The 25,288-nt window shown below is 49.8% G+C and overlaps 1 protein-coding gene across 1 annotated transcript; it reads left to right on the top strand.

Moving 5' to 3' along the window:
- Positions 1–140: 140 nt before the first annotated feature.
- aars2 (alanyl-tRNA synthetase 2, mitochondrial (putative)) lies at positions 141–25,288 on the top strand. Its single transcript, XM_007898361.2, has 22 exons — positions 141–392; positions 5,238–5,426; positions 6,705–6,850; positions 7,648–7,839; positions 8,533–8,677; positions 9,064–9,209; positions 9,653–9,761; positions 10,357–10,395; positions 10,733–10,844; positions 11,246–11,373; positions 12,293–12,437; positions 12,772–12,941; positions 13,225–13,338; positions 13,725–13,865; positions 14,453–14,590; positions 17,164–17,267; positions 17,577–17,685; positions 18,336–18,458; positions 19,048–19,158; positions 20,679–20,765; positions 22,442–22,552; positions 24,012–25,288. The coding sequence occupies exons 1-22, from the start codon at positions 141–143 to the stop codon at positions 24,216–24,218; spliced, it is 3,018 nt and encodes a 1,005-aa protein (XP_007896552.2). The 3' UTR covers positions 24,219–25,288.

Genomic DNA, 25,288 nt, shown 5'->3' with positions numbered 1-25,288 from the left:
GTTGGGGGTGTGAGGTGGAGGAGGGGGCGGCGGGGGAGGGCTGTTGCTGGCTTGGAGGTCTGGAGCGAGGAAGGGAGCCTCTTGTCCCCCCCACACGCAGCTCCTTGGTCTCCGACTCGCCAAGTTTGCCAGGATCAAAGATGGCGGCGCCCGCTCGGCGGCGGCTGATGCTGGCGGCGGCTCTGCTGCGGCCCCGGGCCCGGGCCCGGCCCCGGCCCACCTCCCGCCGTGGCTTCTCAGCCTCGGCCCGCGGGACGGCCTCCGCCAACAGCGTCCGCGACACTTTCGTGAGGTACTTCAGGGAGAAACACGGGCACCGGGAGGTGGCGTCCAGCCCTGTCACCCCCAGGGCCGACCCCAGCCTCCTGTTTGTGAACGCGGGCATGAACCAGGTGAGCAGAGAGGCGGCAGCGAAGCCAACACACACAACAACAACAACAAGATTCCATTTATAAAGCGCCTTTCACGTCGGGAGGACGTCCCAAGGCGCTGCACAGTTGGGTCAGGACCCGAGCAGGGGGGAAATGGTCAGGGTGAGGGGAGGGAAGGGAGGGAGCGAGGAGGGGGAAATGGTCAGGGGAGGGAAGGGAGGGAGCGAGGAGGGGGAAATGGTCAGGGTGAGGGAAGGGAGGAGGAGGGGGGAAATGGTCAGGGTGAGGGGAGGGAGGGAGCGAGGAGGGGGAAATGGTCAGGGTGAGGGGAGGGGAGGGAGGGAGGAGGAGGGGGGAAATGGTCAGGGTGAGGGAAGGGAGGGAGGGAGAGAGGAGGGGGAAATGGTCAGGGTGAGGGGAGGGAAGGGAGGGAGCGAGGAGGGGGGAAATGGTCAGGGTGAGGGGAGGGAAGGGAGGGAGAGAGGAGGGGGAAGAGAGTCGAGAGGGGAGCTGAACGCACACACACGGCCTTACACCGCAAACAGCCGCAGTGATGCGCAATAACTCCCCCCTATGAGTTAAAAATCATAATACATTGGGGGGTGTGATAGAACATCTGGAGTCCTGCAGTGTAACGGTTGGAGCGCTCTCCTGACAACAAGCGAGAGGTTTGATTCCCGGTCAAGAGCGAAACCTTGGGCTACACACCTCCCCGGGGTGACCTGTTTGGCGATAAAGTATTAGCATTGTGATGATGCCCTGTCAGGTGCTGAGACAGAACAGTCCAATTTATAATAATAATAATAATAATCCTCGCATTTGATATAGCGCTTTTCATGTCGGGGGAGGACGTCCCAAAGCGCTTCACAGAACACACTGTAAAGTGAATTGACTGTATATTTGTGGGCGAACGCGGCAGCCAATGGCGCACAGCAATGTCCCACAAACAGTCGTGGATTGAAAATGACCAATTTATTATTGTTTTTGGTTTTGGAGGGATTATTATTAGGCTCTGTGTGGAGTAAGGAAACTTGCCCAAGGTTTCGCTCAGCCTGGAATTGAACTCAGGTCTCTCACTTGCAAAGCGAGTGCTCTAACCGCTGAGCTACAGGACTCCATTTCTGAGCTCGGCAGGTCCGCAGTACTTCAAGACGCTATTGATGACAGACTGATTAGCAGGACAAGCAGCGGATGGTTTGCCGGACGGTTCTCACGATAGCGAGCTGTGCTCACTGGTTAAATTCCAAGATGTACCCAAAAGCACATTCTGGGGTCCCCAAGAGATAGATGGCTTTCGGGCGATGTGCACCTAATGTTGCTGGGATTAGGAACAACATGTCGCTCAGGGGAGCGTGTGGGCACTCCAAATCTGACAAAGGGAAAGCATGCATATGTCAACAACGACAACAAAATTACATTTGTATAGCGCCTTTCATGTCGGGAGGAAGGAATGGACAGGTTGGTAGGTGATTAGGAGGTCGCTGAGGTAGGGGGGGAGCAAGGTCATGGAGGGCTTTGAAGGTGAGGACCAGGATCTTGAACTGTATCCTCTGTGTGATGGGAAGCCAATGGAGTCGGGCGAGGATGGGGGTGATAGGGTCACAGAGCCTAGTGCGGGAGAGGACACGGGCTGCAGATTTCTGGATGACCTGCATCCTATGGCGGGAGAAATTGGAAAGGCTGACAAGCAGGGAGTTTGCATAGTCAAGCCTTGATGTTAAGAATGCGTGTATGAGGGTTTCGGTGGCCTGCAATGTGAGACAGTGGCTGAGCCGGGCGATGTTGCGGAGGTGGGAGAAGCCAGAGCGGGTCATGGCGCAAATGTGGGGTAGAAAGGATAGTTGAGGGTCAAACAAGACGCCAAGGTGCCGGACTGGCTTAGTAGGATGGAATGTGCATCCTTGGATGGTGATGCTGTCAGCGCCTGAGTTGTGGAGGCGCTGATGGGAGCCAATCAGGAGAGCCTCGGTCTTGTTGACGTCAACTAAAGAAAGTTAGCTCTAATCCAGGACTTGGATGTCTGACAGACATTCTGTCGTGACAGCAGTGGTCCTGGAGTCGAGGGTGAAGGAAGAGAGATAGTTGGGCATCATCCGTATATATGTAGAAGTTGACCCCACGTCTGCAGATGATGTCACCAAGAGGGAGCATATAGATGTTGAAGAGGAGGGGACCAAGGACAGAGCCCTGAGGAATGCTGCACGAGATGATGTGGGGGCTGTGGAGATGAAGTGGAGACGTTGTGAGAGATAGGATCTGAACCATTCAAGAACAGAACTGTTGAGGTGAAAGGAGAGGCGTTGGAGGAGGACAGAGTGGTCAATGGTTTTGAAGGCAGTAGAGAGGTCAAGGAGGACAATGAGGCAGAGGGAGCCCTGGTCACAGATAGACAAAATGTCATTTGTCACTTTGACCAAAGCTGTTTCTGTGCTGTGGGCAGCACGGAAACTAGATTGGAGGGGTTTGTGAAGGGAGTGGCGGGAGAGGAAGGAGCGAAGCTGGGAAGCAATAATTCGTCCCAGGACCTTGGAAAGGAAAAAGGGAGGTTGGAGATGGAGCGATAGTTTGAGGGCAGGAATTGGTCCAGGGAGGGTTTTTTTAAGAATAGGAGTGATGATGGCCATTTTTAAAGGGGTGGGAACGTTGCCAGTAGACAGGGAGAGGTTTATAATGTCTGTGAGTAGAGGGGCAAGGAAGTGGAGCTGGGAGGCAAGGAGAGGAGAAAGCATGGGGTCGAGGAAGAAGGTGGTCGGCTTTATGTGGGTTATAGCGGTGGTGAGAGAGGAGTGGGAGACAGGTTCGAAGGTGTAGAGGGAGAGATGTGTAGGGGCAGATGGCGAGGGTTTTGTAGGCGGAAAGGCAGAGGCAGCTGAGTGCAACTCAACTTTGGTTTCAAGGAAGTCCAGCATCGCCTCGCAGTTGGTGTTGGAGGAGAGAATGAGCGAAGAGTGAGAGGGTGGATGTAGGAGCCGGTTGGTGATGGAGAAGAGGAGCCTGGGGTTGTCCTTGGCCTCCAAGATTGTCTTGGAGTAGAAAGATGATTTAGCAGAGGCGAGGGTGGAGCAGTAAGTTTTGATGAGGTCCAGCCAGATCTGCCGATGGACCGTTAAGTTGGATTTGAGCCAAGTGCATTCAGCGGCAGACACCTGTGCTTTAAGGGAGCGGAGGTGGCTAGTGTATCAGGGTGACTTTCGTGAGTAGGAGATGGTTCAGGAAGTGAGGGGAGCAAGGGCATAGATAGTGGTGGAGAGGGAGTTGTGGAGGAGAGTGACTGAGGAGGATAGATTATTGTGGGAGGAAGCCCAGAGGGGGAGGAGTTCAGATGACTTCAAGGCAGCAAAGAGGGAGGGTGGGGGGGAGATTTTTTTTCCAGGGCAGTAGGTGGGTTGGATGGTGGAGGAGTTAAGGGAGATGAAGTGATGGTCTGAGATCGCATTGTAGGAGATGGTGAGTCCTCAGGTGATCGCCAGTTCGGGGGGGTGACCGGGGATGTGAGAGGTGGATGGAGGAGAAGTCAGCAGAGGTAGAGCAGGAGGGGGTGAAGTGAAGGTTGAAGTTGCCTAGGATGAGGAGGCGTTCGGAGCAGAGGGAGAGGGAAGATAGGAGGGTGGAGATGACGCAGGGAGGTGGGGGAGGGCTGGGGAGAGGGGGCAACAGATAACAAGATATTTGAGGGCAAGGTTGGAGGAGTGATGAAGGGTAAGGTGCTCAAAAGTAGGGGAAGGTTCCGGGGGAGTAAAGGGATATGCTGAGCGGGGATCAGGTGATGAAAGCCACATCGGCACCACAGCGGTCGTGGGGTTTGATGGGAGATGTAGCCGGGTGATATGGCCTCTATCGGGGAAGGTGTTGCCTGGAGTGACCCAGGTTTCGGTGAGGGCAAGGATGTTGATTTTTCGTAAACAGTGAGGACTTGAATGGTGAGTGTTTTATTGAGAGGGAGCGTATATTTTGTAGGCCGATGCGTAGGGGATAGTTGGTGACAGAATGTGGGAGACGAGGGGGAAGATTGACGGAGGGTGGGGATGTGGGAGACGAGTGGGAGGATTGACAGGGAGGGTGGGTATGTGGGAGACGAGTGGGAGGATTGACAGGGAGGTGGGGATGTGGGAGACGAGGGGGAGGATTGACAGGGAGGGTGGGGATGTGGGAGACGAGGGGGAGGATTGACAGGGAGGGTGGGGATGTGGGAGACGAGTGGGAGGATTGACAGGGAGGGTGGGGATGCGGTCTCTTGATTGAGTTTAAGGGCTTAAGCGTGGTGTTGGGTTTCCATCGTGTGACTAGATATTAATGCATGAAAACTTTTCATATGCATCATGAATTAATGTAACAACAACAAAATTACATTTATAGAGCGCCTTTCACGTCGGGAGGACGTGAATTAATATAGTTAATTTCGATAAATAACTTAATATGCGGTTCAATAATATAATAATTTTGTATTTGATATAGCCCCTTATCAAGTCGTTGAGATGTCTCAAAGCACTCCACAGAATATAATTGTAAAGTAGATTGACTGTGTATTTTGTGGCCGAAATTGGGCAGCCACTTGTGCACAAACAGTCGTGGATTACGTGACCGAATTTTTTTAAGAAAAATTTTGGAGGGATTATTACCCCCAGAAAGCGATCCACCAATCGACTAACAAACGGGTTCCTGCTTACTGCTAGATAAACAGAGGCGTGTCGAGTAAGGAAAGTTGCCTAAGGTTTCAACCTGCTCAGATCCTCTCACTTGAGAGGCGAGCACGCTAACCACAGCACAAAGACTCGGATCCTTGCGAAATGACTGTTTCTATCGTGTTTTTCCCTCTGACTTGCTGTGTGATGCCATCCCTGCTTCCCCCTTCATCACTCTCTGCAGTTCAAACCTCTCCTGCTGGGGACTGTGGACCCTCGGAGTGAAATGGCCGGGTACAAGCGGGTGGTGAACAGTCAGAAGTGCCTGCGAGCGGGAGGGAAGCACAATGACCTCGAGGATGTGGGCCGAGACTTATACCACCACACCTTCTTCGAGATGCTGGGCAGTTGGTCCTTCGGCGATTATTTCAAGGTAAGGAAGCGCGTTGCACAACATGGCTCGCTGAAAGATTCTGGGATTAAATAGCTAGAGGGCAGACCAGTCACTGGGGGCAGGGATTCCTCCCACAGGAATGACTGGCATGATTCACTCACAAATTCTCAATCCACTTTGCAATAAATTCTCTGAAGCGCTTTGAGACTTTTCAAAGATGCGATAAGGCACTAAATCAAATGTAAAGATTATTATTATCGTTATTATGTCCCGCTGTTTTAAATTGCTCGCGTTATTGCAGAACTGTTATCCCGCCTCTAGGTGGCACTATTATATGCCAGATTGATTTCCTGTGGTGCCACATTGCAATCTACAACAACAACAACAAAATTACATTTGTAAAGCAGCTTTCACATTGGGAGGACGTCCCAAGGCGCCATTGCTACCAGTAATATCACCCTTTATTGTTGATCCCACTTTCCAGCTCTTTGCCCTCATGAGATCCCTTAATGGTTTACTGTCTATCCACTTCCCTTTAAGCGGTTCTATTCATCCAGCCTCGTTGGACACTTGAAATGAATTCCACTTGGTAACACCCCCTGAGTGAAGAAATTCCTTCTAAACTCTTGCCCTGCTTCTCCTGACCACAATCCTGACACTGGGACCCCTTGTCACGCATTTCCCCAACTAAAGGGAATTATTGTAAGCCATTTACCCTACCTACCATCCACCTAGTGAAGGCTTAAACCCGCACTTGTCGGATGTCAAATGACCAACTAGTGACTATCCTCCTTTGTGGGGTTGAGGGGAGGGGGTGGGGGAGGTAAGCGGGATCTCCTTGGAGTTGAACTCTCTGTGGCGGTCTCGGTAGTCTTGGCATTCCAGACAGCGATATCAATGGCAAGCTATATGGCTTTAGTTTGTTACCCGTCGCACACTCACTCTGAGCTCCCCAGGCCTCGATTCCTGCTAACCTGTGCCTAAAACTCTCTGGAACTAGGTAAGCAGGATGCTCCCCTCCAGGGAGAGAGTGCACATTGCATTCAAATAAACATCTCTGGAATTTCCGTATGTAGGTGGGATGCATGGAATTCTCAGTTTGATGTGTATATTCTGATATACGCAGAAACCCATCACCATGTTAAAGATACCTGGCTGCCCCCAAAAAAGTCGTGCCTGTTCTGTACCTTAAACACCTTTATTATATTCCCTCTTAATCTTCTCTGCTCCAATAGGAAAAGTCCAATCGAGTCGGCCTCCTCTCATGCCTGTATTGTCATGTACTTATTGCTCTGCTTTCCTCTGGTTCCGTGTTAGGAGGAAGCGTGCAGCATGGCCTGGGAACTCCTGACGCAAGTGTATGGAATCCCCGAGGACCAGCTCTACGTGACCTACTTTGGAGGAGATGCAGCATTGAGGCTGAGCCCTGACGAGGAGACCCGGGAGATCTGGCGCAGCATCGGGTGAGAGGCCCATAACCATGGACAGAGTGGGGATAGGAGAGGTGCAAATGGACTCAATCCCTTCTAATACAATCCCAATGGTTCTACCCTCTCCCCATTCACTCCTATTGTACAGACTATTCACAAAGTCATGTTACTCCTCCTGTTGCAAAACAACCATGCAAGACTACAGAGGAGCTGAAACAAGTCAGAGTTACATTTTGCCTTGTCACTCCCATCATGTTATGAAAAATGTGGCGCCGAACATAGTGACCGATCATTATCTGCCATGAAAATGATGGCGCTCATACACACCTATCCTCTGGACATCTAAATATAGTTAAACACTTGTACTGAATGCAAAAAAGTACTTCTAAATACTGTACAATTTGCATCATTCTTCCACATTTGAGTTGTTGGTCAGTGCACAGTAGTAAAAAAAAGAATCATTGTAGTAACAAGACTTTGTGGACACCCTGTACGAAATCCCATGGACAAACCCCTGCCCATTCAATCTCAGGAGGACAGTGGGTAGGGTAAGTTTATTCCTGGGTAAGTTGCACGTGATCTTACCATCTGGTTTTGTTGATAAATAAACATGTCCTTGTCAGGAAAATGCACTCAAAAGTGTAACCAGAAAACAATCCTGAATGTATGGTATTATCTCAAGGATGGACATCCTATCCAGAACCTAACCTTGCTGCACCTCTATTCTCTTTGCCCCGAGTCCAAGGAAACTTGCCTTCAGAATGTGTCTCAACCTTCTTCTTTCTCACTGTTGCCTTTTCTCTTTAACTTTCTCTCTTTCTCTCTCTCAGCGTCTCTCCTGGGCGGCTTCTCCCGTTTGGACTCGGGGACAATTTCTGGGAGATGGGGGAGACGGGCCCATGTGGGCCATGCACTGAGATACACTACGACCATGTGCGGGGCAGAGATGCCTCCGCCCAGGTCAACGCAGCGGATCCCGAAGTGTTGGAGATCTGGAACCTGGTCTTCATGGAGTACAACAGGTGCGGATTGGGGGGGCAGTGAAGGATCTTCGTGATCCTTCTAATCAGTGCCTTAGGACGTCCTTCGAACGTGAAAGGCGCTGTAGAAATATTATTTGTTTGTTTCCTTACTCCACACAACTCTGTTTACCTAGCAGTAAGTAGGAACAGGGTTGTTAGTTGATTGGCGGATTGCTTTCCGGAGATGATAATCCCTTCAAAACAAAATTGGTAACTCAATCCATGACTGTTTGTGGGACACTGCTGTGCACAACTGGCTGCCACTTTTTGCCTACAAAATATACAGCCAATTCACTTTACAGTACATTCTGTGAAGCACTTTGAGACGTCTCAAAGACATGATAAAGTGCTATATCAAATGCAAGGATTATTGTCACTTATTATTGTTACCATGCTGGCTCTTAACCCTGCGGTGGGGCGTTGACTGACTTGTTTTCTGGAAGTTCTAGAAGTGTCCATGGTGTCGCACGCACAATGTAAAGGCAGATGGAAGTTTTTATATAGTGCTTTATCAGTGTCTCAAAGTGCTTCACAGGTAATTATTGTCATGACTGCTTTTGCTATGCAATAGCTGGCCTGGAAGTGCTGGACGGGCAGTGTAGAGGGAGCTTTACTCTGAGTCTAACCTGTGCAGTAGTTGACCTGGAAGCGCTGGACGGACAGGAACACTCACTGTTGTGTTGCTCTGTGCAGGGAGGCTGATGGGAACCTTCGCCCTCTGCCGCGCCGCAGCGTTGACACTGGGCTGGGGCTGGAGCGACTGACAGCCGTGCTCCAAGGGAAACGCTCCAATTATGATACAGATCATTTCACTCCCCTCCTGGACGCCATTCGCATGGTAAGAGATGAACTGGGTTGTGGGGGTGTGGGGATGGGTGGGGTCTGGTGGGGGTGGGTCTTGTGTGGGGTGGGGATCTGTGTGGGCACTAAAGCCCAAACTTGGAAGCATATTTGTGAATAACTTTCAAAAGGGAATTGAATATTTACTTGAAAAGGGAATATTTGCAAAGGCTGTGGGGAAAGAGCGGGGGAATGGGACTAATTGGGGAGCTCTTTCAAAGGGCCAGCACAGATACGGTGGGCCAAATGGCCTCCTTCTGTGCTGTAGGATTCTATGATTCTATGAAGCGAGAGGGAAGGGAAGAGGAGAGGGACGGGTGATGAGAGTGAGAGATGGGTTGTGGTGACGTGATGATCAGTAACTCTCTCTCTCTCACTCTCCAGGGCTCGGGAGCACGGTGTTATCGGGGTTTGGTGGGAGCAGCTGACACCGAATCTGTGGATATGGCGTACCGTGTTCTGGCCGATCACGCTCGCGCCCTCGCTGTCTGCATCGCTGACGGCATCCTCCCGGGCATGACCGGCCCCCAGTGAGTCACCAGCCTCGGATAACGTCTTAAAGGGACAGCGCGGGGCTTTCCCCAGCTCAGTGCGCAGATAGTGAGCAGCTCCTATGGCTTTCTGAGTCATTACGGTGTGTGTGATCTGTGAGAGGCGTAGAGTTGTGGTGATCAGAGTCGTGTAGCGTAGTGGTTAACGCGCTCGCCTCGCAAGCGAGAGGATCTGGGCTCGATTCCTGATCGGAACAAAACCTTAGGCAAGTTTCCTTACTCCACACACCTCTGTTCACCTAACAATAAGTAGGTTGTTAGTCGATTGGTGGTTCGATAAGGTGCTCTATCAAATGCAAAGATTATTATTATTACTATCGGCCTCGGGAAGGGAGATTTTGGTGGATGGGTGGGTGGTGGAGGTGATTGAGTGGCAGGATCAGATCACACATTGCTGTGAGTAACGTCCTCTCTTACTGCAGGCTGGTGCTGCGGAGGATCCTGCGAAGAGCGGTGCGGTTTTCCTCAGAGGTGCTTCACGCACCCCCGGGGCTCCTCGCCAGTTTGGTGCCGACCGTGGTGGAGACTTTGGTGAGGAGCATTGGTTGGTTGGTTATTTGGAGCCCATAGAATGACACGCACTCTGACGTTTATTGTTTTACATTCGTTTCAATGTTAAACTGCATCTGCCGCTTGCCAGCCCAGCAAACTACAGTGATGCAAATCCCGATTTTCTTCTCTCTGTGTGACTGTGTGCAGTGTGTGGAGCGGGAAGTGAGAAAGAGGGGACTGTGATACAACTGAAGAATCTTGTGAACTCTAACACTACAACTGAATAATTATCCTTGTATTTGATACAGCGCCTTGTCACGTCGGCAGGACGGCTCAAAGAGCTTCACACAATATACTGTGAAATGAAGTGACTGTGTATTTTGAGGCCAAACATGCCATTTGAACACTGCAATGTGCTACAAATAGTCAGGGGAGTCACTGACCAATATTATTAGGGGGATTGTTGGCCAGGTCACCGGGAGAGTGACATGGGATATTTAACGTCCTCCCTAACAGGCAGATGGGATCTCGGTTTAACATCTCATCTAAAATACGCACTGTGTGGTGTGTCCCTCTGCGCTCTGTGTGTTTGTGTTCGTGCATGTGTCTGACTCACTGCTCTGGTTCCCCACAGGGCGATGTCTACCCAGAGCTGACAAGGGATGTGACTCAGGTGAGACTCCTCTTATCTTTTTTTAATCCTAATTCCCATATCACTCTGTTGAGACAAGCCTGGATGAGGTTGGGGGCTGTGAGTGCTCCCGATTCACTCTTCTGTCGCTATGTTCCACCTCTATATATACTGTATCCCGAATGATACTAATTATTATTAGAATATAATTATTATAATACCTCAGGACACAATATATAGTTTGCTACACGACCTGTCATGCGACTGCCAGGATGCTGGAAGGTGAATAGGTTGGACCTTAATCTTCTTTCAATTAGCAAATTCCTATGTTCTCTGTCTCTCACTCTGTGTGTGTGTATCTCTCACACTCTCGCTCCAGATCATGGACGTGATCAATGAGAATGAGGAGGCTTTCATGTCCTCACTGGTCCGAGGTCGGAGGATCATCAACAGGACTTTGGAGCGATCGTCAGGAGCGCAGACATTCCCAGGTAATGTGTCTGCCTGTTGTGGGGTTGGGGGGGTGGTGGGACGGTCCCTCGGGAGCATTTGAGCCCCCAGGGTGTCTGTCGGCAGAGGATTCAACCATGTAGCCGTCATCCCAACCACAGCAAACGCACCTTCCTGTTTGGGGTGCCTGCATGCTGATCATCGGCAGTAACCCTGACTGATTCCTCCCCCTGTAGCCTGGGTCCTTCTGTCTCTGCGTCTCTGTCATTCTCTATCCCTCCCTCTCGTTCTCTCTCCCCCTCCCTCTCTCGCTCTCTCTTCCCCTCTCCTCCCCTCTCTCTCCCTCTCGTTCTCTTGCGCCCTCTCTAGTTTTGCCTGTGTCTGTGTCTCTCTCAATCTCTCGTTCGGACATATTTACAGTGGATGGTTTCTGTGGTTACAGTGGACGTGGCCTGGTCGCTGTACCAGAACCTGGGCTTCCCCCTCGACCTGATCTCAGTAATGTTGGAGGAGCGCGGGGTGAGGTTAGACTCAGCGGGTCTGGAGCAGCGCGAGAGAGAGGAGACCGAGGTGAGAGGCAGTCTGGCTTTGTTATCACTGCACACGTTATACATATGAGCAAGCCATTCAGCCTGTCAAGCCTATTCTGCCAATCATGGTTGATCTGTACCTCAACTCCATTTACCTACCTTTGCCTCATATCCCTTGATACCCTGACCTAACAAATATCTATACACCTCATTCAGGAAAATTTGAATTGATCCCGAATCTGGGAGAGAGTTCCAGATTTCCATTACTCTTTGTGTGAAAAATGTTTCCTGATTTCACTCCTAAACGGCCTCGCTCTAATTTTGAGATTATGCCCCATGTTCAGGATTTCCCACTACATAAAGTAGTTTCTGCAGCTACCCTATTTGAATCCCTTTATTATTTTAAACACCTCAATTAGATCATCCCTCAACCTTCCAAACTCAAGGGAATTCAAGCCATGGTTATGCGACCTGGCCTCATAATTTAACCCTTTAAGCCCTGGTATAATTCTGGTGAATCTGTGCTATAACTCGTCCAGGGTCAATATATTTTTCCTGAGGTGCAGTGCCCAAAGCTGAACGCAGTACTCCAAATGGGGTCTGACCAAGGCTACATAAAGGCTGCATTAGACATAGGTTCAAAGCCTCATGTTGGGACTTTGAGCTCACAGTCTAGGCTGACGCTCCGATACAGTGCTGGTGAAGCACTGATCATTTAGTCATTCGCTTCATGGCTGATTGTGGGATTTTGCTGTGTGCAAAATACATAGCCACTGCACTTTTTTTTTGTAAGTCAAACACTGGAGCCAATTTGGACACCCAATCTATCCTGCCAAATCCCTTTATCATTTTAAACTAAACTCAAGGGAATACAGCATTCTCTCCGCAATCATGCCCCCCACCTCCCCGCCCCAGCTCTCACACGTGTAACTGTTTCCTGTGTGTTGCGTGTCTCCCAGCGCAAGAGCCAGTCCAGACAGCCAGGGTCGGAGGTCACGGGCCGGCTGAGTGTTCACGCCATCGCCGAGCTCCAGCGGAACGGCGTTCCCACCACTGACGACACTCCGAAATATTCCTACACCCTCGGTAGCAACGGGAATTACGGTAAAGGCTTCTTTTGCTCGGAATTTTGAGGCCTGAGATGCCCACATTGGTCCATCTTGCGCTAGACTTTTAAGATTCCCTACCTTACGCAAGTTTCCTTACTCCACCCGCCTCTGTTTCCCTAGCAGTAAGCAGGAACACGGTTGTTCGTCAGTTGGCAAAATCACTTTACAGTATGTTCTGTGAAGCGCTTTGAGACGTCTCATCGATGTGATAAGGCCCTATATCAAATGGAAGTATTATTATTATTTCAATGTGATAAGGCACAATGAAAATGCGAGAGTCATTGCAAGTATTAATGTTAACGCTCTCTCTTGCTCTTTCTCTGTTTCAGTTTTTGAGCCGTCTCGAGCCCAGGTCCTGGCGCTGTGTGTGGACCAGTCCCTGGTACAGGAGGTGGGGGAAGGGCACTGTTGCAGTGTCATTCTGGACCGAACCAACTTCTACCCGGAGCAGGGAGGGCAGAGCCCGGACCGGGGCTATCTCGTTCCAGATCAACACCAGGTTTGTTCAGAAGCCTTATCTCTGACCCCAGGGCTCTCACTCACCCACCCACCCTCTCACTCACCACTCATTCACCCACCCACTGACCCACCCACCCACTCACTCACTCACTCACCAACCAATTCACTCATTCATTCACCAACTCAACCACTCACTCACCCACCCACCCACCCACCGAAGGCTGGTTGGGGGTGGGAGGCGGGGTCTAGGGGAGCTTGGGAGAGGATTGGGAGAGAGAATGGGGAAGGAATTACTTACACTATGATCAGGGGTATCTCTGCAGGACTCGCTGCTCCCTGTGGAGGATGTACAGATGTGGGCTGGGTACGTGGCTCACCAGGTCACGGCCTTGGTTACCCTTCGTGTGGGTGAGAAAGTCAGCCTCTATGTGGATGAGGTAATCATTTTACCGGTATTCTTCATGTGTCATCTCCCCCTCCCCAACCCTCCCCAATCTCGGAACGTGCTCTTGCTCTCCCTTGCTCTTGCCACATGATCTCTCTCCCCCAGTCTTGTAAAGGGCTGTATCCCTTTGTCTTGTAATGTGCCCTCTCCCTCCATCTTGCAATGAGCTCTATCCATCCCCCAATCTTGTAACAAGCTCCCTCCTCAGTCCTGTAATGAACTCTCTTCGCCCCACCCTCCCCACCCCGAACCATAAACGCGCTCTCCATTTGCCCCCCTTGCCCACATTCTGTTCTGTCTCTGGTGTACTGAGAGTGATGCTCTCACTCCTGTCCTGAGCTGTAAATGGCATTGTGTTTGGTGAATTCCGTCCCTCAGAGCCACCGTGTGGGCTGTATGGTGCATCACACAGCCACTCACCTGCTAAACTACGCCCTTCGCCTGGTGCTGGGGGTCCACACAGAGCAGCGGGGGTCCGACGTCACTGCTGAGCGTCTGCGTTTCGATTTCAGCGTCAAGGTAAGAGGTTGACCTAGGTATATGTGTGTGTGGGACGGGGGGTGGGGGGGGGGGGCGGTGTTGAAGTGGGGGAGGGAGTGTCACGATACACTCAGTCCCTGTTCCAGCCCTTTGGTTACACCAAACCCCATAGTGGGTCTGAGCTCACATAAATAAAATAAAATCGGTCACTCACTCATTGGGACATTGGTTTGCTCAATTGACTGCCGTGTTTTGCCCACAAAATACACTGCACTTTACAGTATATCCTGTGAAATACTTTGAGTCATCTCAACTATGTGATAAGACGCTGTAACAAATGCAAGGATTATTATTATTATTAAAGATCCCGCAATATTATTAGAAAAGAGAAGGGAGTTTCTCTCAGTTTCCTGTCCAACAATCCCCCAGATAAATTGGTCGATCCACCTCTTGGCCGTGTGCTGTGCTCACGTTGGCTGCTTTGTTTGCGACAAATTCAGTCACTGCACTTGTCAGTAATTCTCTGTAAATCATTCTATAAGACTTTTCACTATTAACTCTATCGAAGACAAGAATTGGTATTAACCTGGTCTGCCTCTTACTCTCTCTGTCTCTCTCTGTGTCAGGCTCCAGTCACTACACAGCAGCTGCAGGAAGTGGAGAGGATCGCGCAAGAATTGGTTGAGAGGAACGAGGAAGTGCACATCGCGGTGGTTCCTTTGGGTCAGACGGCCCGGATCCCAGGACTGAGGGCAGGACACGAGGTAACGGTGACTGGTGATGCCTGGCAGGCTTTCCTGCTGCTTTTCCAGCTTCCACCCTACCCGTTAGGACTGTGGCTTGCAGGCTTAACAGGAGCTAAGTGGGAAGTTTAAAACCATGAGGGATGATCTGATTGAGGTGTTTGAAATACTAAAGGGATTAAATACGGTAGCTACAGAGAAATTATTTCCTCTGGTGGGGAATCCAGAACAAGGGGCAGTAATCTTAAAATTAGAGTTAGGCTGTTTAGGATTGAAATTAGGAAGCACTTTTTCACACAAAAGATAGTGGAAATCTGGAACTCTCTTCCCCAAAAGGTTGTGGATTGCTGGTTCCATTCAAATTTTCAATACTGACATTTGTTAGGTCAGGGTATCTAGCGATATGGGGCAAAGGCAGGCAAATGAAGTTGAAGTACAGATCAGCAATGATCTAATAGAATGGTGGAACAAGCTGAAGGGGCTGGATGGCCTACTCCTGTTCCTATGTTGCTAAGAATCCTGTTCCCAGTGACCTGTCTGCCCTTCCAAGTCCTGCCAATGAGCCAGGCTGCTATGCTGCCATCAGTGCCCTGGAGTATTGCAGGCTAGGCTGGCTCAGAAACTGGACCAGAGACTCTCATACAGGGCTGACTTGATTCAATTGCCAAGCCGTCATCATGAAACCAGCTTTTAGCCCCAAGGAAAACAAAACGGACCCGAGTTTCGGACCTGAGTTGGGGGTTGGAGTCGGGGAGGGTGGAGGGCAGGGGGTGAAGCAGGGAGATTGAAAGCACGGTCAAAGAGGAGGGTCTTGAGATGGTTCTTGAAGGAGGCAAGGGAAGGGGTGAGGCGGAGGGACTGCGGGATGGAGCAGGGAGAGAAAAGGTGTGTCTGGGACCAAGATGATGTGGTAATGGTCATAGAAGAGGGGGAGGGGGAAGGTGAACTGTTATGGTCTGAAATTGTTGAAATCAATATTGAGGCCAGAGATTTGTAAGATCGCTTGCAGATAAGTGAGGTGCTGTTCCTCGAGCTTGTGCTGTGGCTCATTGGAACAGTGTAGGAGACCATGGATGGAGAGTACAAGTGGGAGGGAGAGTTGAAGTGGCAAGAAACCGGAAGCTCGGGGTTGTGCTTGCAGACAGTACGGAGGTGTTCGGCAAATCGGTCACACAATTCGTGTTTCGTCTCCCCAATGTAGAGGAGACCACAATGTGAGCAGTGAATGCAGTAAACTGCATTGGTGGTGGTACATATAAATCACTGTCTCACTTGAAATCCATGTTTGGACAGTGGTATGGGAGGAAGTGAAAGGGCAGGTATTGCATCTACTGGGCTGGCATGAGAAAATGCTGGGGGGAGGAGAGCAACTGTTGGTGGGGATGGAGGAATGAACTAGGGAGTCAGGAAGGAACGGTCCCTTCACAATGCTGAGAGGGGAGGGAAAGATATAATTAGTGGTTGGATCGTGCTGGAGGTGCCGGAAATGACGGAATTATTTTTTGGATGTTGAGGCTGGGGTGGAAAGTGAGGACTAGGGGGACCCTATCACGATTCTGGGAAGAGGTGAGGGCAGAGTTGCATGAAATAGGGTGGGCATGGTCAAGGGCCCTGCCTACCACAGTGGATGGGAATCCTCGGTTGAGGAGAAAGGAAGACATTTCAGCTGCTCTGATATGAAAGGTGGCATAGTCAGAGCAGATGCAGTGGAGGCCGAGGAACTGGGAACAGGGAATGGAGTCTTTACAGGAGGTGGGGTGGGTGGAGATGTAGTTCAGATAACTGTGTGGGAGTTGGTGGGCTTGTAAAAGAAATCTGTTGCTAATCTATGCCCCGAGATGGAAATGATGAAGTAGAGGAAGGGAAGAGTCGTGGATGGACCATTTAAATCTTATGGAGGGATGGAAGGTGGAAGTGAAATTGTTGAATTTTTCCAGCTCACTGCGAGAGCAGGAAATAGCTCCAACACAGTCGTCAGTGTATCTGAGAAACAGGTCAGGGAGTGGACCTGAGTAGGCCCGGAACAAAGAGTGTTCCAGGTGGCCAACAACCAGGCAGACGTAGCTGGGACCCATGTGGATTCCCATGGCGATACCTTTTATTTGGAGGAAGTGGTTGGAGTTGAAGGTGAAGTTGTTCAATGTCAAAACAAGTTCAGCCAGGAAGAGGAGTGTGGTGGTGGACGGAGACTGGTTAGGCCGTTGTTCGAGGTGGAAGTGGAGGGCCTGCACGCTGTCCTTGTGGAAATGGAGGTGTAGAGGGACTGAACGTCCATTGTGAATAGGAGAGGATCAAGGCCAGGGATCTGGAAATTGTTGAAGTGGCGGAGGGCGTCAGAAGAGTCGTTGATGTAGATAAGTAGGGCATGGACAAGAGGAGTATAAATGGAGTCCAGATATGAAGAGATCAGTTCGGTGGGACAGGAACAGGCTGAAACAATAGGTGTCCTGGGACAGTCCTGTTTGTAGATCTTGGGGAGGAGGTAGAGGCGGGCTGTGCGTGGTTGGGAGGTTATGAGGTTGGAGAAAGCTGCCCAGAGTTGCTGAGGTCATTGACTGTCTCTATCTCTCTCCCCTTCACTATCATGTCCCCAGCTGTACCCAGATCCTGTGCGGGTGGTGTCAGTAGGAGTCGCCGTGGACAGATTGCTGAGCTCTGGCGATGGTGTGTCTGGTTCTGTGGAGCTGTGCTGTGGCACGTAAGTATTTGCTAGAACTGGTGTGATGTCCCCTGTTCTAATGCTCTCTTACACTGGTTCGCTGAGGAATTAGGTCGATGAGTTTGGGACGGGGAGTCATCCAAGTTTTTCCTCCGCTCCTGGTCAGAGAGACCAGAAGGCAGCTTCACTTTATATCCAACCTGACCTGCTGCTGATCTTACTACAGGACGGACGGTGCAGATGGAGCTTTACACTAGTGCTGCAACTGACCTGGATGGGTAGTATGGTGGGGAGGGGGGAAGAGGAGCAGGAGCTTGATGTTCAATAGCATCTCTTCTCCCTCCACAGTCACCTGCTCCAGACGGGGCTGATCCAGGACCTGGTGATCACGTGGGAACGCCAGCAGGTGAAGGGAATCAGCCGGATTACAGCTGTGACCAGGGACCAAGCCCGAGAGGTGAGAGGTCACTGCGCTCAGTGGGCGACGGTGTCAGTATGGACACCTCGTATCTCTGGTGTGCGCTGACTTACTGAAAGCTACAAGTGGTTTCTGTGCCCCCTGGGTTAGGGGGAAAGTGGAGGGGGGAAACTCACCAGATCTCCCACTCCCGATCGCCGTCCAGAGTCACTCCCCACCCCCCTCCCCCAGTGTTTGACGTGTGGTGCCTGGTGTGTAACCAGACACCAAATGTAGAGAGAGTCCTGTGGTGGTGTGGTTAGAGCACTCGCTTCGCAAGCAAGAGAACCTGGGTTCTACTCCCGGGCAGGGCAAAACCTTAGGTAAGTTTCCTTACTCCACACGCCTCTGTTTACCTAGCAATGAGTAGGAACCCGATTGTTAAGTCGATTGGCGGATCACTTTCTGGTATTAATAAACCCTCCAAAGAATAAGAATAATAATTTGGTCACTCAATCCACGACTGTTTGTGGGACTTTATTGTGAGCAATTAGTTGCCAAGTTCGCCCACAAAACACACAGTCGATTAACTTTACAGTATATTCTGTGTGAAGCGCTTTGAGACGTCTCAATGACGTGATAAGGCGCTATATCAAATGCAAGGATTATTATATATTATTAGTATCCATGCCTTGGATGCTGTTGTGCAGGCCCGGGAGATGGGACGTGTCTTGGAGCAAGAGGTGGAGTCTCTCTGCGTACGGGCGGAGCCGGGAGCCACGTCTCTGGGAGATTCCCACAGGATGTCCAGGGAAGTCGGACAGATGACAAAGGTCAGTGTCAGCAGTGCATGACCGGGTTAGGTGGTGGGAGAGGGGGGGAAGAGGTGTGGGGAGGGGGAGAGGTGGATTCATGTTATTCTGCTGAATGATAGATCCAAACAGAGGAGGTTGGCGTAAGTCACAGAAACCAGACTGAGATCAAGACCAAACTTGCCCTTTGTTGTGTGGGTTGTGTGAATGTGGTCCTGAAGTCTTGCAAACAGAAACAATGGGGATGTCATTAGGGAGATGGAGGGAGATCACAAGATGTATTGTGACACTTTGCCTCGCCAGCTCGCACTTGCCCTTCTCTATGCCGCTGACTGACACCCTCCCCTCTCTCTCTCTCCCCATCTCTCTCGCTGTCTCTCTCCCCCCACCCCCCCTTCTCTATCTCTTCCTCAACTGTCTCCCTCCTCTCTTTCTCTCCCCCTCCCTCCCTCGCTCTCTCTCTCTCTCTCTCCCCCTCCCTCAACTCTCCCTCCTCTCTTTCTCTCCCTCCCTCTCCCCCTCCCTCCATTTTTCTCCCCCCTCTTTTTCTTCCCCTCCATTCCTTCTGCTTCCTCCCTCCCTCTCTCTTCCCCCCCCACCCTCCCCACAGACGGTGGATGAAGCTGTAATGCCGCAGTGGCAGCGTCGGGAGCTACAGACGAAGCTGAAAGCTCTGCAGCGACGAGTGAACACAGCACTAAGGAAGCTGGAGACGGGGATGGTATGTAGGAGCCGACAACCCTGAACCCAGCATCAGATTAAACCCCTCTACAGACACACACACACAACCCCCAGTGCTGGTGTGGGACGTGAGCATGAGCACGGGCTGTGGGGTGGAGCATTAGTGTTGGATTTTAACTTTGGGTTTGGCATTTAGATGTGTCTTGTTTTTCTGGTACCTCCTGTTGCTGGAGTCGGTATACGGTAAAATTCACATAATTCTTATCTTTATAAATCATATCATCGTTTAAGTCGAATACTCACAGAGTCCAATTAATTTTCCTATCAAAACCCCTTAGATTTAATTTGACTAGTCCTATTAACACCTTCTAACTCATAACTCCGCTCCCCTATCCTCTTATTACTCCCACACTTACCGGCTGCATTGAATCGCAGGAAACGTGATCATGATACATGCGGTGACGGGTCAAGACACAATGAACCGTCGCCATTAGTACAGAAGAACTTAATTTCCCGCGATTCAATGTGATTCTAATTCTTGCTGGCTAGTGTACATGCGGTGACAGGTCAAGACACACTGAATCACGGGAAATGTAGTCTTGACCCGTCACCACATGCGCACTTAATGAATTAAGTGTAGATTATTGATTAAATCAGATTTTATACGATTTCTACAGTTTGCCTGCAACTCAGACTCCGCGTAAGTCATATTGAATGTTGTGGTACCAACTTATGTGAGTTTTGCTGAATAATTTATCTTGGGCTCTTGAACGTAATCCTTCTCTTAATATTGAAAGTTTATTTTTAAATTGGGTTTTAATTCCCATTCGAGTTTGGGATTCTCTTTGGGGAGGGGATTATTCAGCTTGCACAGCACATTAGGGTTTAGTGATTTAGTCTATAGTTGTAGCGTTAATCTTTAAGGGATAAAATGGGTCTAAAATGGCAGGGGAGAGGGTTGGTTAAGGTTAGCAATAATTTGGAGTGTTATTCTTTAGTGTTAGGTTTTCGGATCAGGAGGTGCTTTGATATCAATGACAAGCTATGGGGTTTTAGCTGGATAGACTCCAGCAATTACCCCAACACACACTCTGGGGTCCCCAACCTGTGCCTAATACTTTCCGGAATTAGGTGAGCAGGAGGCGTCCCTCCAGGGAGAGAGCGCGCGTTCCATTCCAACAATCCATCTCTGGGATTTCCATGTATAGGTGGGATGTATGGAATTTTCAGTTGAGTTTGGATACTGTTAAGCACAGGGATGGGGTTCTGAATGGAAGCCGATCGACCCAAAAAAAAGGGCACTGGAAGTTTTACCTATGGGAGCCAGCTTTCTACCTCTCCTCCCTCCCTCATCACCCATGCTCGCGTCCTGATCCCCGACTGTTCAGCGCCTTGGGAAGTCCTCCCGACGTGAAAACCACTTTACAAATGTAATTTTGTTGGGTTTTTTTGGCGTGTGTTGGGGTAGGGCTTGGTTGTGGTCAGGGCTTATGTGTAGGGCAGGGCAGGGGGAGAGATACCTGTGCCAGTGTGTCCAGTGATGAGATTTTCTCTTTTCAGGCAGCTAAAAAAGTCCAGGTGTTTCTGGGAGCAGGTGGGGAGGTCGGGACCCTCATTGTTGACGCTTTTCCTGTTGATTCCCTCTCGGTGAGTCTCCAGCATTCCTGGCATTCCCAGTGCTGGTGTTTGCTTCAGCACGTGGCGATTTTCCCTGCATGAGATTTGCTTCCCCAAATTTCTCTTTTGCACCCAGCTCCTCCTCCCACTTCCCTTGTTTACCCGGCCTCTCGTCATAGCTAAATCTATTCAACTTGTGGAGTCCTGTATTGTATTAGTTAAAGCACTCGCCTCGCAAGTGAGAGGATTCAGATTCGATTCCTGGGCAGAGCGAAACCTTACGCAAGTTTCCTTACTCCACACGCTTCTGTTTACCTAGCAGTAAGTAGGAACCCAGTTGTTAGTTGATTGGCGGATCTCTTTCCGGGGGTAATAATTAATTATTAATAACTATCTTAGTTGTAGCTTTACGATTATATCCCCTCGTACTGGATTCCTCTACCAGGGAATCGTCTCTTACCTACCTTTTCCATTCCCTTCATTATCTTACACACCTCAATTAGGTAACCTCCTCTCCAATTCTCCCCAGTCTCTCAATAGCTCCTTCACCCCATGTTTGATCCTCAGCTCTCCATTCTCCCTCGCCTCTGCTCCTAGCTCACACCAAACGCTAATCAATACCCATATTCATGCCTTTGTTACCGCTTGCTTGGACTTTTCAAAAGCTCTCTTTGCCAGTCGGTCTCCCAAGCTCCACTATCCATAAACCACAACTAATATATAATAATCCTTGCATTTGATGTAGCGCATTATCACGTCATCGAGACGTCCCAAAGCGCTTCACAGAATATACTGTAAAGTGATTTGACTGTATATTTTGTGGGCGAAACATGGCAACCAGTAACTCATCCTAAAGTGTGCCACCCGCAATCTTACCCACACCAGACTCCGCACATCCATCACTCCCAGGCTGCACTCTCTCCCGGTTTTCTTGGCTTTGTATCTCTTGACACCTGGTGTCAAGCCCAGTTTCTAATTAGCTTTCTGGATTGCTTTCTGCAACTCCAAAATAGATATGATACCCAATTCTTGTTCATCTGCTGCTGCTCCAGTGCTTCCCATTCTTAGCTCAAAAGTGATTAAACTCTCACTTTTCTACATTGATCCTTGACTGTTCCGCGCCTTGGGACATCCTCCCAATGTGGAAGGCATTATACAAATGTAATTTGTTGTTGTTGATCTCCATCTGTCGTAGTTCCGCCTACTCACTTAATCTCTCTGTGACTCCCTGCTATTTCCTACTCTCTTTAACCATTGACTATCAGTAGGCCCATGTCCATTGCTTCATTCCTGCCAGGGAACCACACCATCTGGTTCTTTCTCAATGTGCTGCTGGGCAAAGCTCTTGCAAAGCTCTGGATACATGTCAATTTGTATTGTAAGGCTTTCTCATGGTCAGCTCTCTATTTGTTCCTCCCTCATCTCACCCCTTCTCTCTCTCACCTCCCCTTCTCTCCCCTGCCCCTCCTCTCTTGCCCCCTTCCTCTCTTTCCCCTCTCTCTCTCTCCTCTCTTTGCCTTGTTCTCTCTACCCCCTCTCTTCGCCCCCCTCTCTTCCCTCCTCTACCCCCCCTCTCTCTCCTCTCCCCCCTCCCTCCTCTCCCCCCCTCTCTTCCTACCCCTCTCTCTCTTTCCCCCCCCCTCTCCCCTACCCATTTCTCTCTCTTTTCCCCTCTCTTTCTCCCTCCCCCCCCCACCCCCCCTCAGATCCTGATGAAGGTGGTGAACCAGATCTGTGAGAAATTGCCTCAAGTGTCTGTGATGCTGCTGAGCCAGCAAGATTCTGGGATGGTTTTTTGTGCGTGTCAAGTGCCAAAGGTGAGTCTAGCTTTTCTCAGTTCTCAGGAGGTGGGATACGGAGGAGAGAGAGAGAATGAGCGATTGAGCAAAAGGCAGAAGAGATAGAAGTATACAAAGTGGGATTACGGAATGTGGAAGTGCTGCTCCACAGCTTGAATTTATTTGCAGAGACTTGTCGTGGATGATACTCATATGTTTGTATCCCACATAGCCTTTTCATACCAGCCTGTCCGCTCCTTCCGTTCAGTGGGCTCCAGCCTGCTCCATGTCCTCTGTCCGCCCCACCATCTGCAGTCGGGCCTTCAGCCTTTCTGCCCCCACGTTTTGGAATGCCATCCAACAGTCCCTTCACTTTGCTCCCTCCTTCGCCTCCTTCAAGGACCATCTCAAGACCTTCCACTTCGATCGCACCTTCGATCACCTTCCTACCCCTACTCTCCCTGCCCTCCATGACTCCTGATCCCAACCCGCAGCTTGGGTGCAAATCCTTGACTGTCCAGCACCTTGGGACATCCTCCCGACATGAAAGGCGCTATACAAATGTAATTTGTTGTTGGAGGGCAGCAGCTCAAAGCTGAACCGAGGATTGCTCACAATCTGCCTGCGACATCTCTCACCGAGTCTGAGGTGTGGAGAGGGTGAAGAAAGGAATGCTGTTCCTCTTCAAGGTGGAGCTTGGTTCAGTCAGATGAACAACTTGCCTTTGGAATGTCTCAGAAGCTTAAGAGTTCAAGTCTCACATTATCCCAGGCAGACGATTTTGACACTTCAGTACAATTCTGGGGTAATATTGAGTTATGTGGTAGATATTGTCCTTTGGTGAGACGGGTTGCATATTCCAGTTCTAAAGATCCTGCAATACTGTTAGAAAAGACAAGAAAGTTCCACCAGGTGTGCAGGTGGGTGTCCAGGACAATAATCCTTCAGAGAAATTTCTCATTCGCTTTGTGGCTGTTCGTGGGTCCTTGTTTTGCGCAAATTGGCCAGTCCGTTTTCTACAAATAATCACGATAGTTGACAGTAATTCCCCCTGAATTTGTTTGACGTATTTCAACTTTGTAGGCACTGTATCAAATAATAATAGTAATCCTTGGATTTGATACAGCGACTTATCATGTTGTTGAGAGGTCTCAAAGCGCTTCAAAGAATGTACTGTAAAGTGAATTGACTGTATATTTTGTGGCGAAACATGGCAGCCAATTGTGCACAGCAGTGTCCCACAAACAGTCGTAGATTGAGCGACCAAATTTATTGATTTATTTGTTTGTTTGTTTGTTTGTTTGAAGGATTATTACCCCCATCTTCTTACTTACTGCTAGGTAAAGTAAGCATTGTGGTGTTAGGAGCTTTGCCTAAGGGTTCACCCTGCCCGGGAATCAAACCCAGGTCCTCTCGCTTGCGAGGCAGAAGCGCTAACCAGTACACTATGGGACTCCAAATCCAAGGATTATTGCATCTTTTCCAATTCTCTTCTCAGAGTCTGATGAGCACCTTGTGCGCAGCGGACTGGGCCGTTGCTGTCTGTGCACAGATGGATGGAAACGCAGGGGGATCCAGTGTTGTGGCGCAGGGCTCAGGAACCAACTCAGATCTGGAGGCAACATTGAAGTTCGCGACCAAGTATGCAAAAAACAAATTGGCAGCTCAGGAACCTACAGTATTGGATGCACAAGAAACACCCTGAAATCACTCAATGCACGACTGTTTGTGGGACTCTGCTGCGTGCAATTGGCTGCTGGGTTTTGCCCACAAAATACACAAACTTCAAAATGTGAAACACTTTGAGACGTCTCAATGATGCGATGAGGTGCTGTATCAAATACAAGGATTATTATTGTTAAATTGTGCCCCAGCACTGCTGCCTGACCACTGGTCTCATTCCCAGGATCACTCACAGACAATACCCATAGTGGCAGGTGCGTTGTTGAACAGCAGTCACCTTGGACAAGTCTGTGCAGGTAGCAGTCTCCTGTGCTTGTTTCACTTTGAATGGAGCTGCAGCCAAAGGATGGATATATATACACATGTGGAGATCTTGTCTAAGATTGTTGGTGTCTGTTTTTTTGTCAGCGGGGTGTCTTGACAAGCAGAAACCCATCACCATGCTTAAGAGTATTCAAACCAGACTGAGAATTCCATATATGTATACCACCAACCCGTGGAAATTCCCATGCGTAGAATGGAATGTGTTGTGTCTCTCTGGAAGGGTGCACCCTTTTTTCCAAATTCCAGAGTATTGGGTACCAGTTGGCAAGAACAAGGCTTGGGGAACCCAGGAAGTGTGTTGAGGTACAGCAGGAATGTAACCAGTTAAACCTGGATAGCTTGCTTTTTTCTGGCAAGCTTCCCTCTAACCACCCTACTCACCAGGGCTTTCACTTGGCAGGTTAACAGTAGCAGAATGAGAAGAATCCCTGCTCCCAGTGACTGGTTTGCCTCTTCAAGATGATCCAGGCTGGCGAGTGTGCCATCAGCGGGGCCCTGGAGGACTGCAGGCCCACCTGGCTGAGACTGGAGATACTTGATTCTGACAGCTGTAGTGTTTTTTGTGAACCCCCTTTACTCATTTTCTCAAGCGATCATGTAAATGCCAACATTTTGCAGAGCAAGACAATGCAGCGGTTGGTGGTTGCCTTTAGAGTGAGACAAGTGACATACAATATATCCATATAGTTATGATCCTACTTCTTGTGTGAGGTTCCTGTAAACTGTATGTAGACTTGTTTCACTGAGGAATAAATTATTTTTTCAATA

The sequence above is a fragment of the Callorhinchus milii genome, unplaced genomic scaffold (genome assembly GCF_018977255.1).
Source record: "Callorhinchus milii isolate IMCB2004 unplaced genomic scaffold, IMCB_Cmil_1.0 Scaffold3, whole genome shotgun sequence".
NCBI lineage: Eukaryota > Metazoa > Chordata > Chondrichthyes > Chimaeriformes > Callorhinchidae > Callorhinchus > Callorhinchus milii.
This window is presented reverse-complemented; position numbering and strand designations above follow the sequence as displayed.

Bases quoted from the DNA above. Each gene is read 5' to 3' on its own strand.
- aars2 (XM_007898361.2), top strand. From the start codon at position 141: ATGGCGGCGCCCGCTCGGCGGCGGCTGATGCTGGCGGCGGCTCTGCTG. The intron at 7,840-8,532 runs GTGCGGATTGGG...TGCTCTGTGCAG, and splicing joins GTCTTCATGGAGTACAACAG to GGAGGCTGATGGGAACCTTC. The intron at 19,159-20,678 runs GTATGTAGGAGC...TTCTCTTTTCAG, and splicing joins GGAAGCTGGAGACGGGGATG to GCAGCTAAAAAAGTCCAGGT.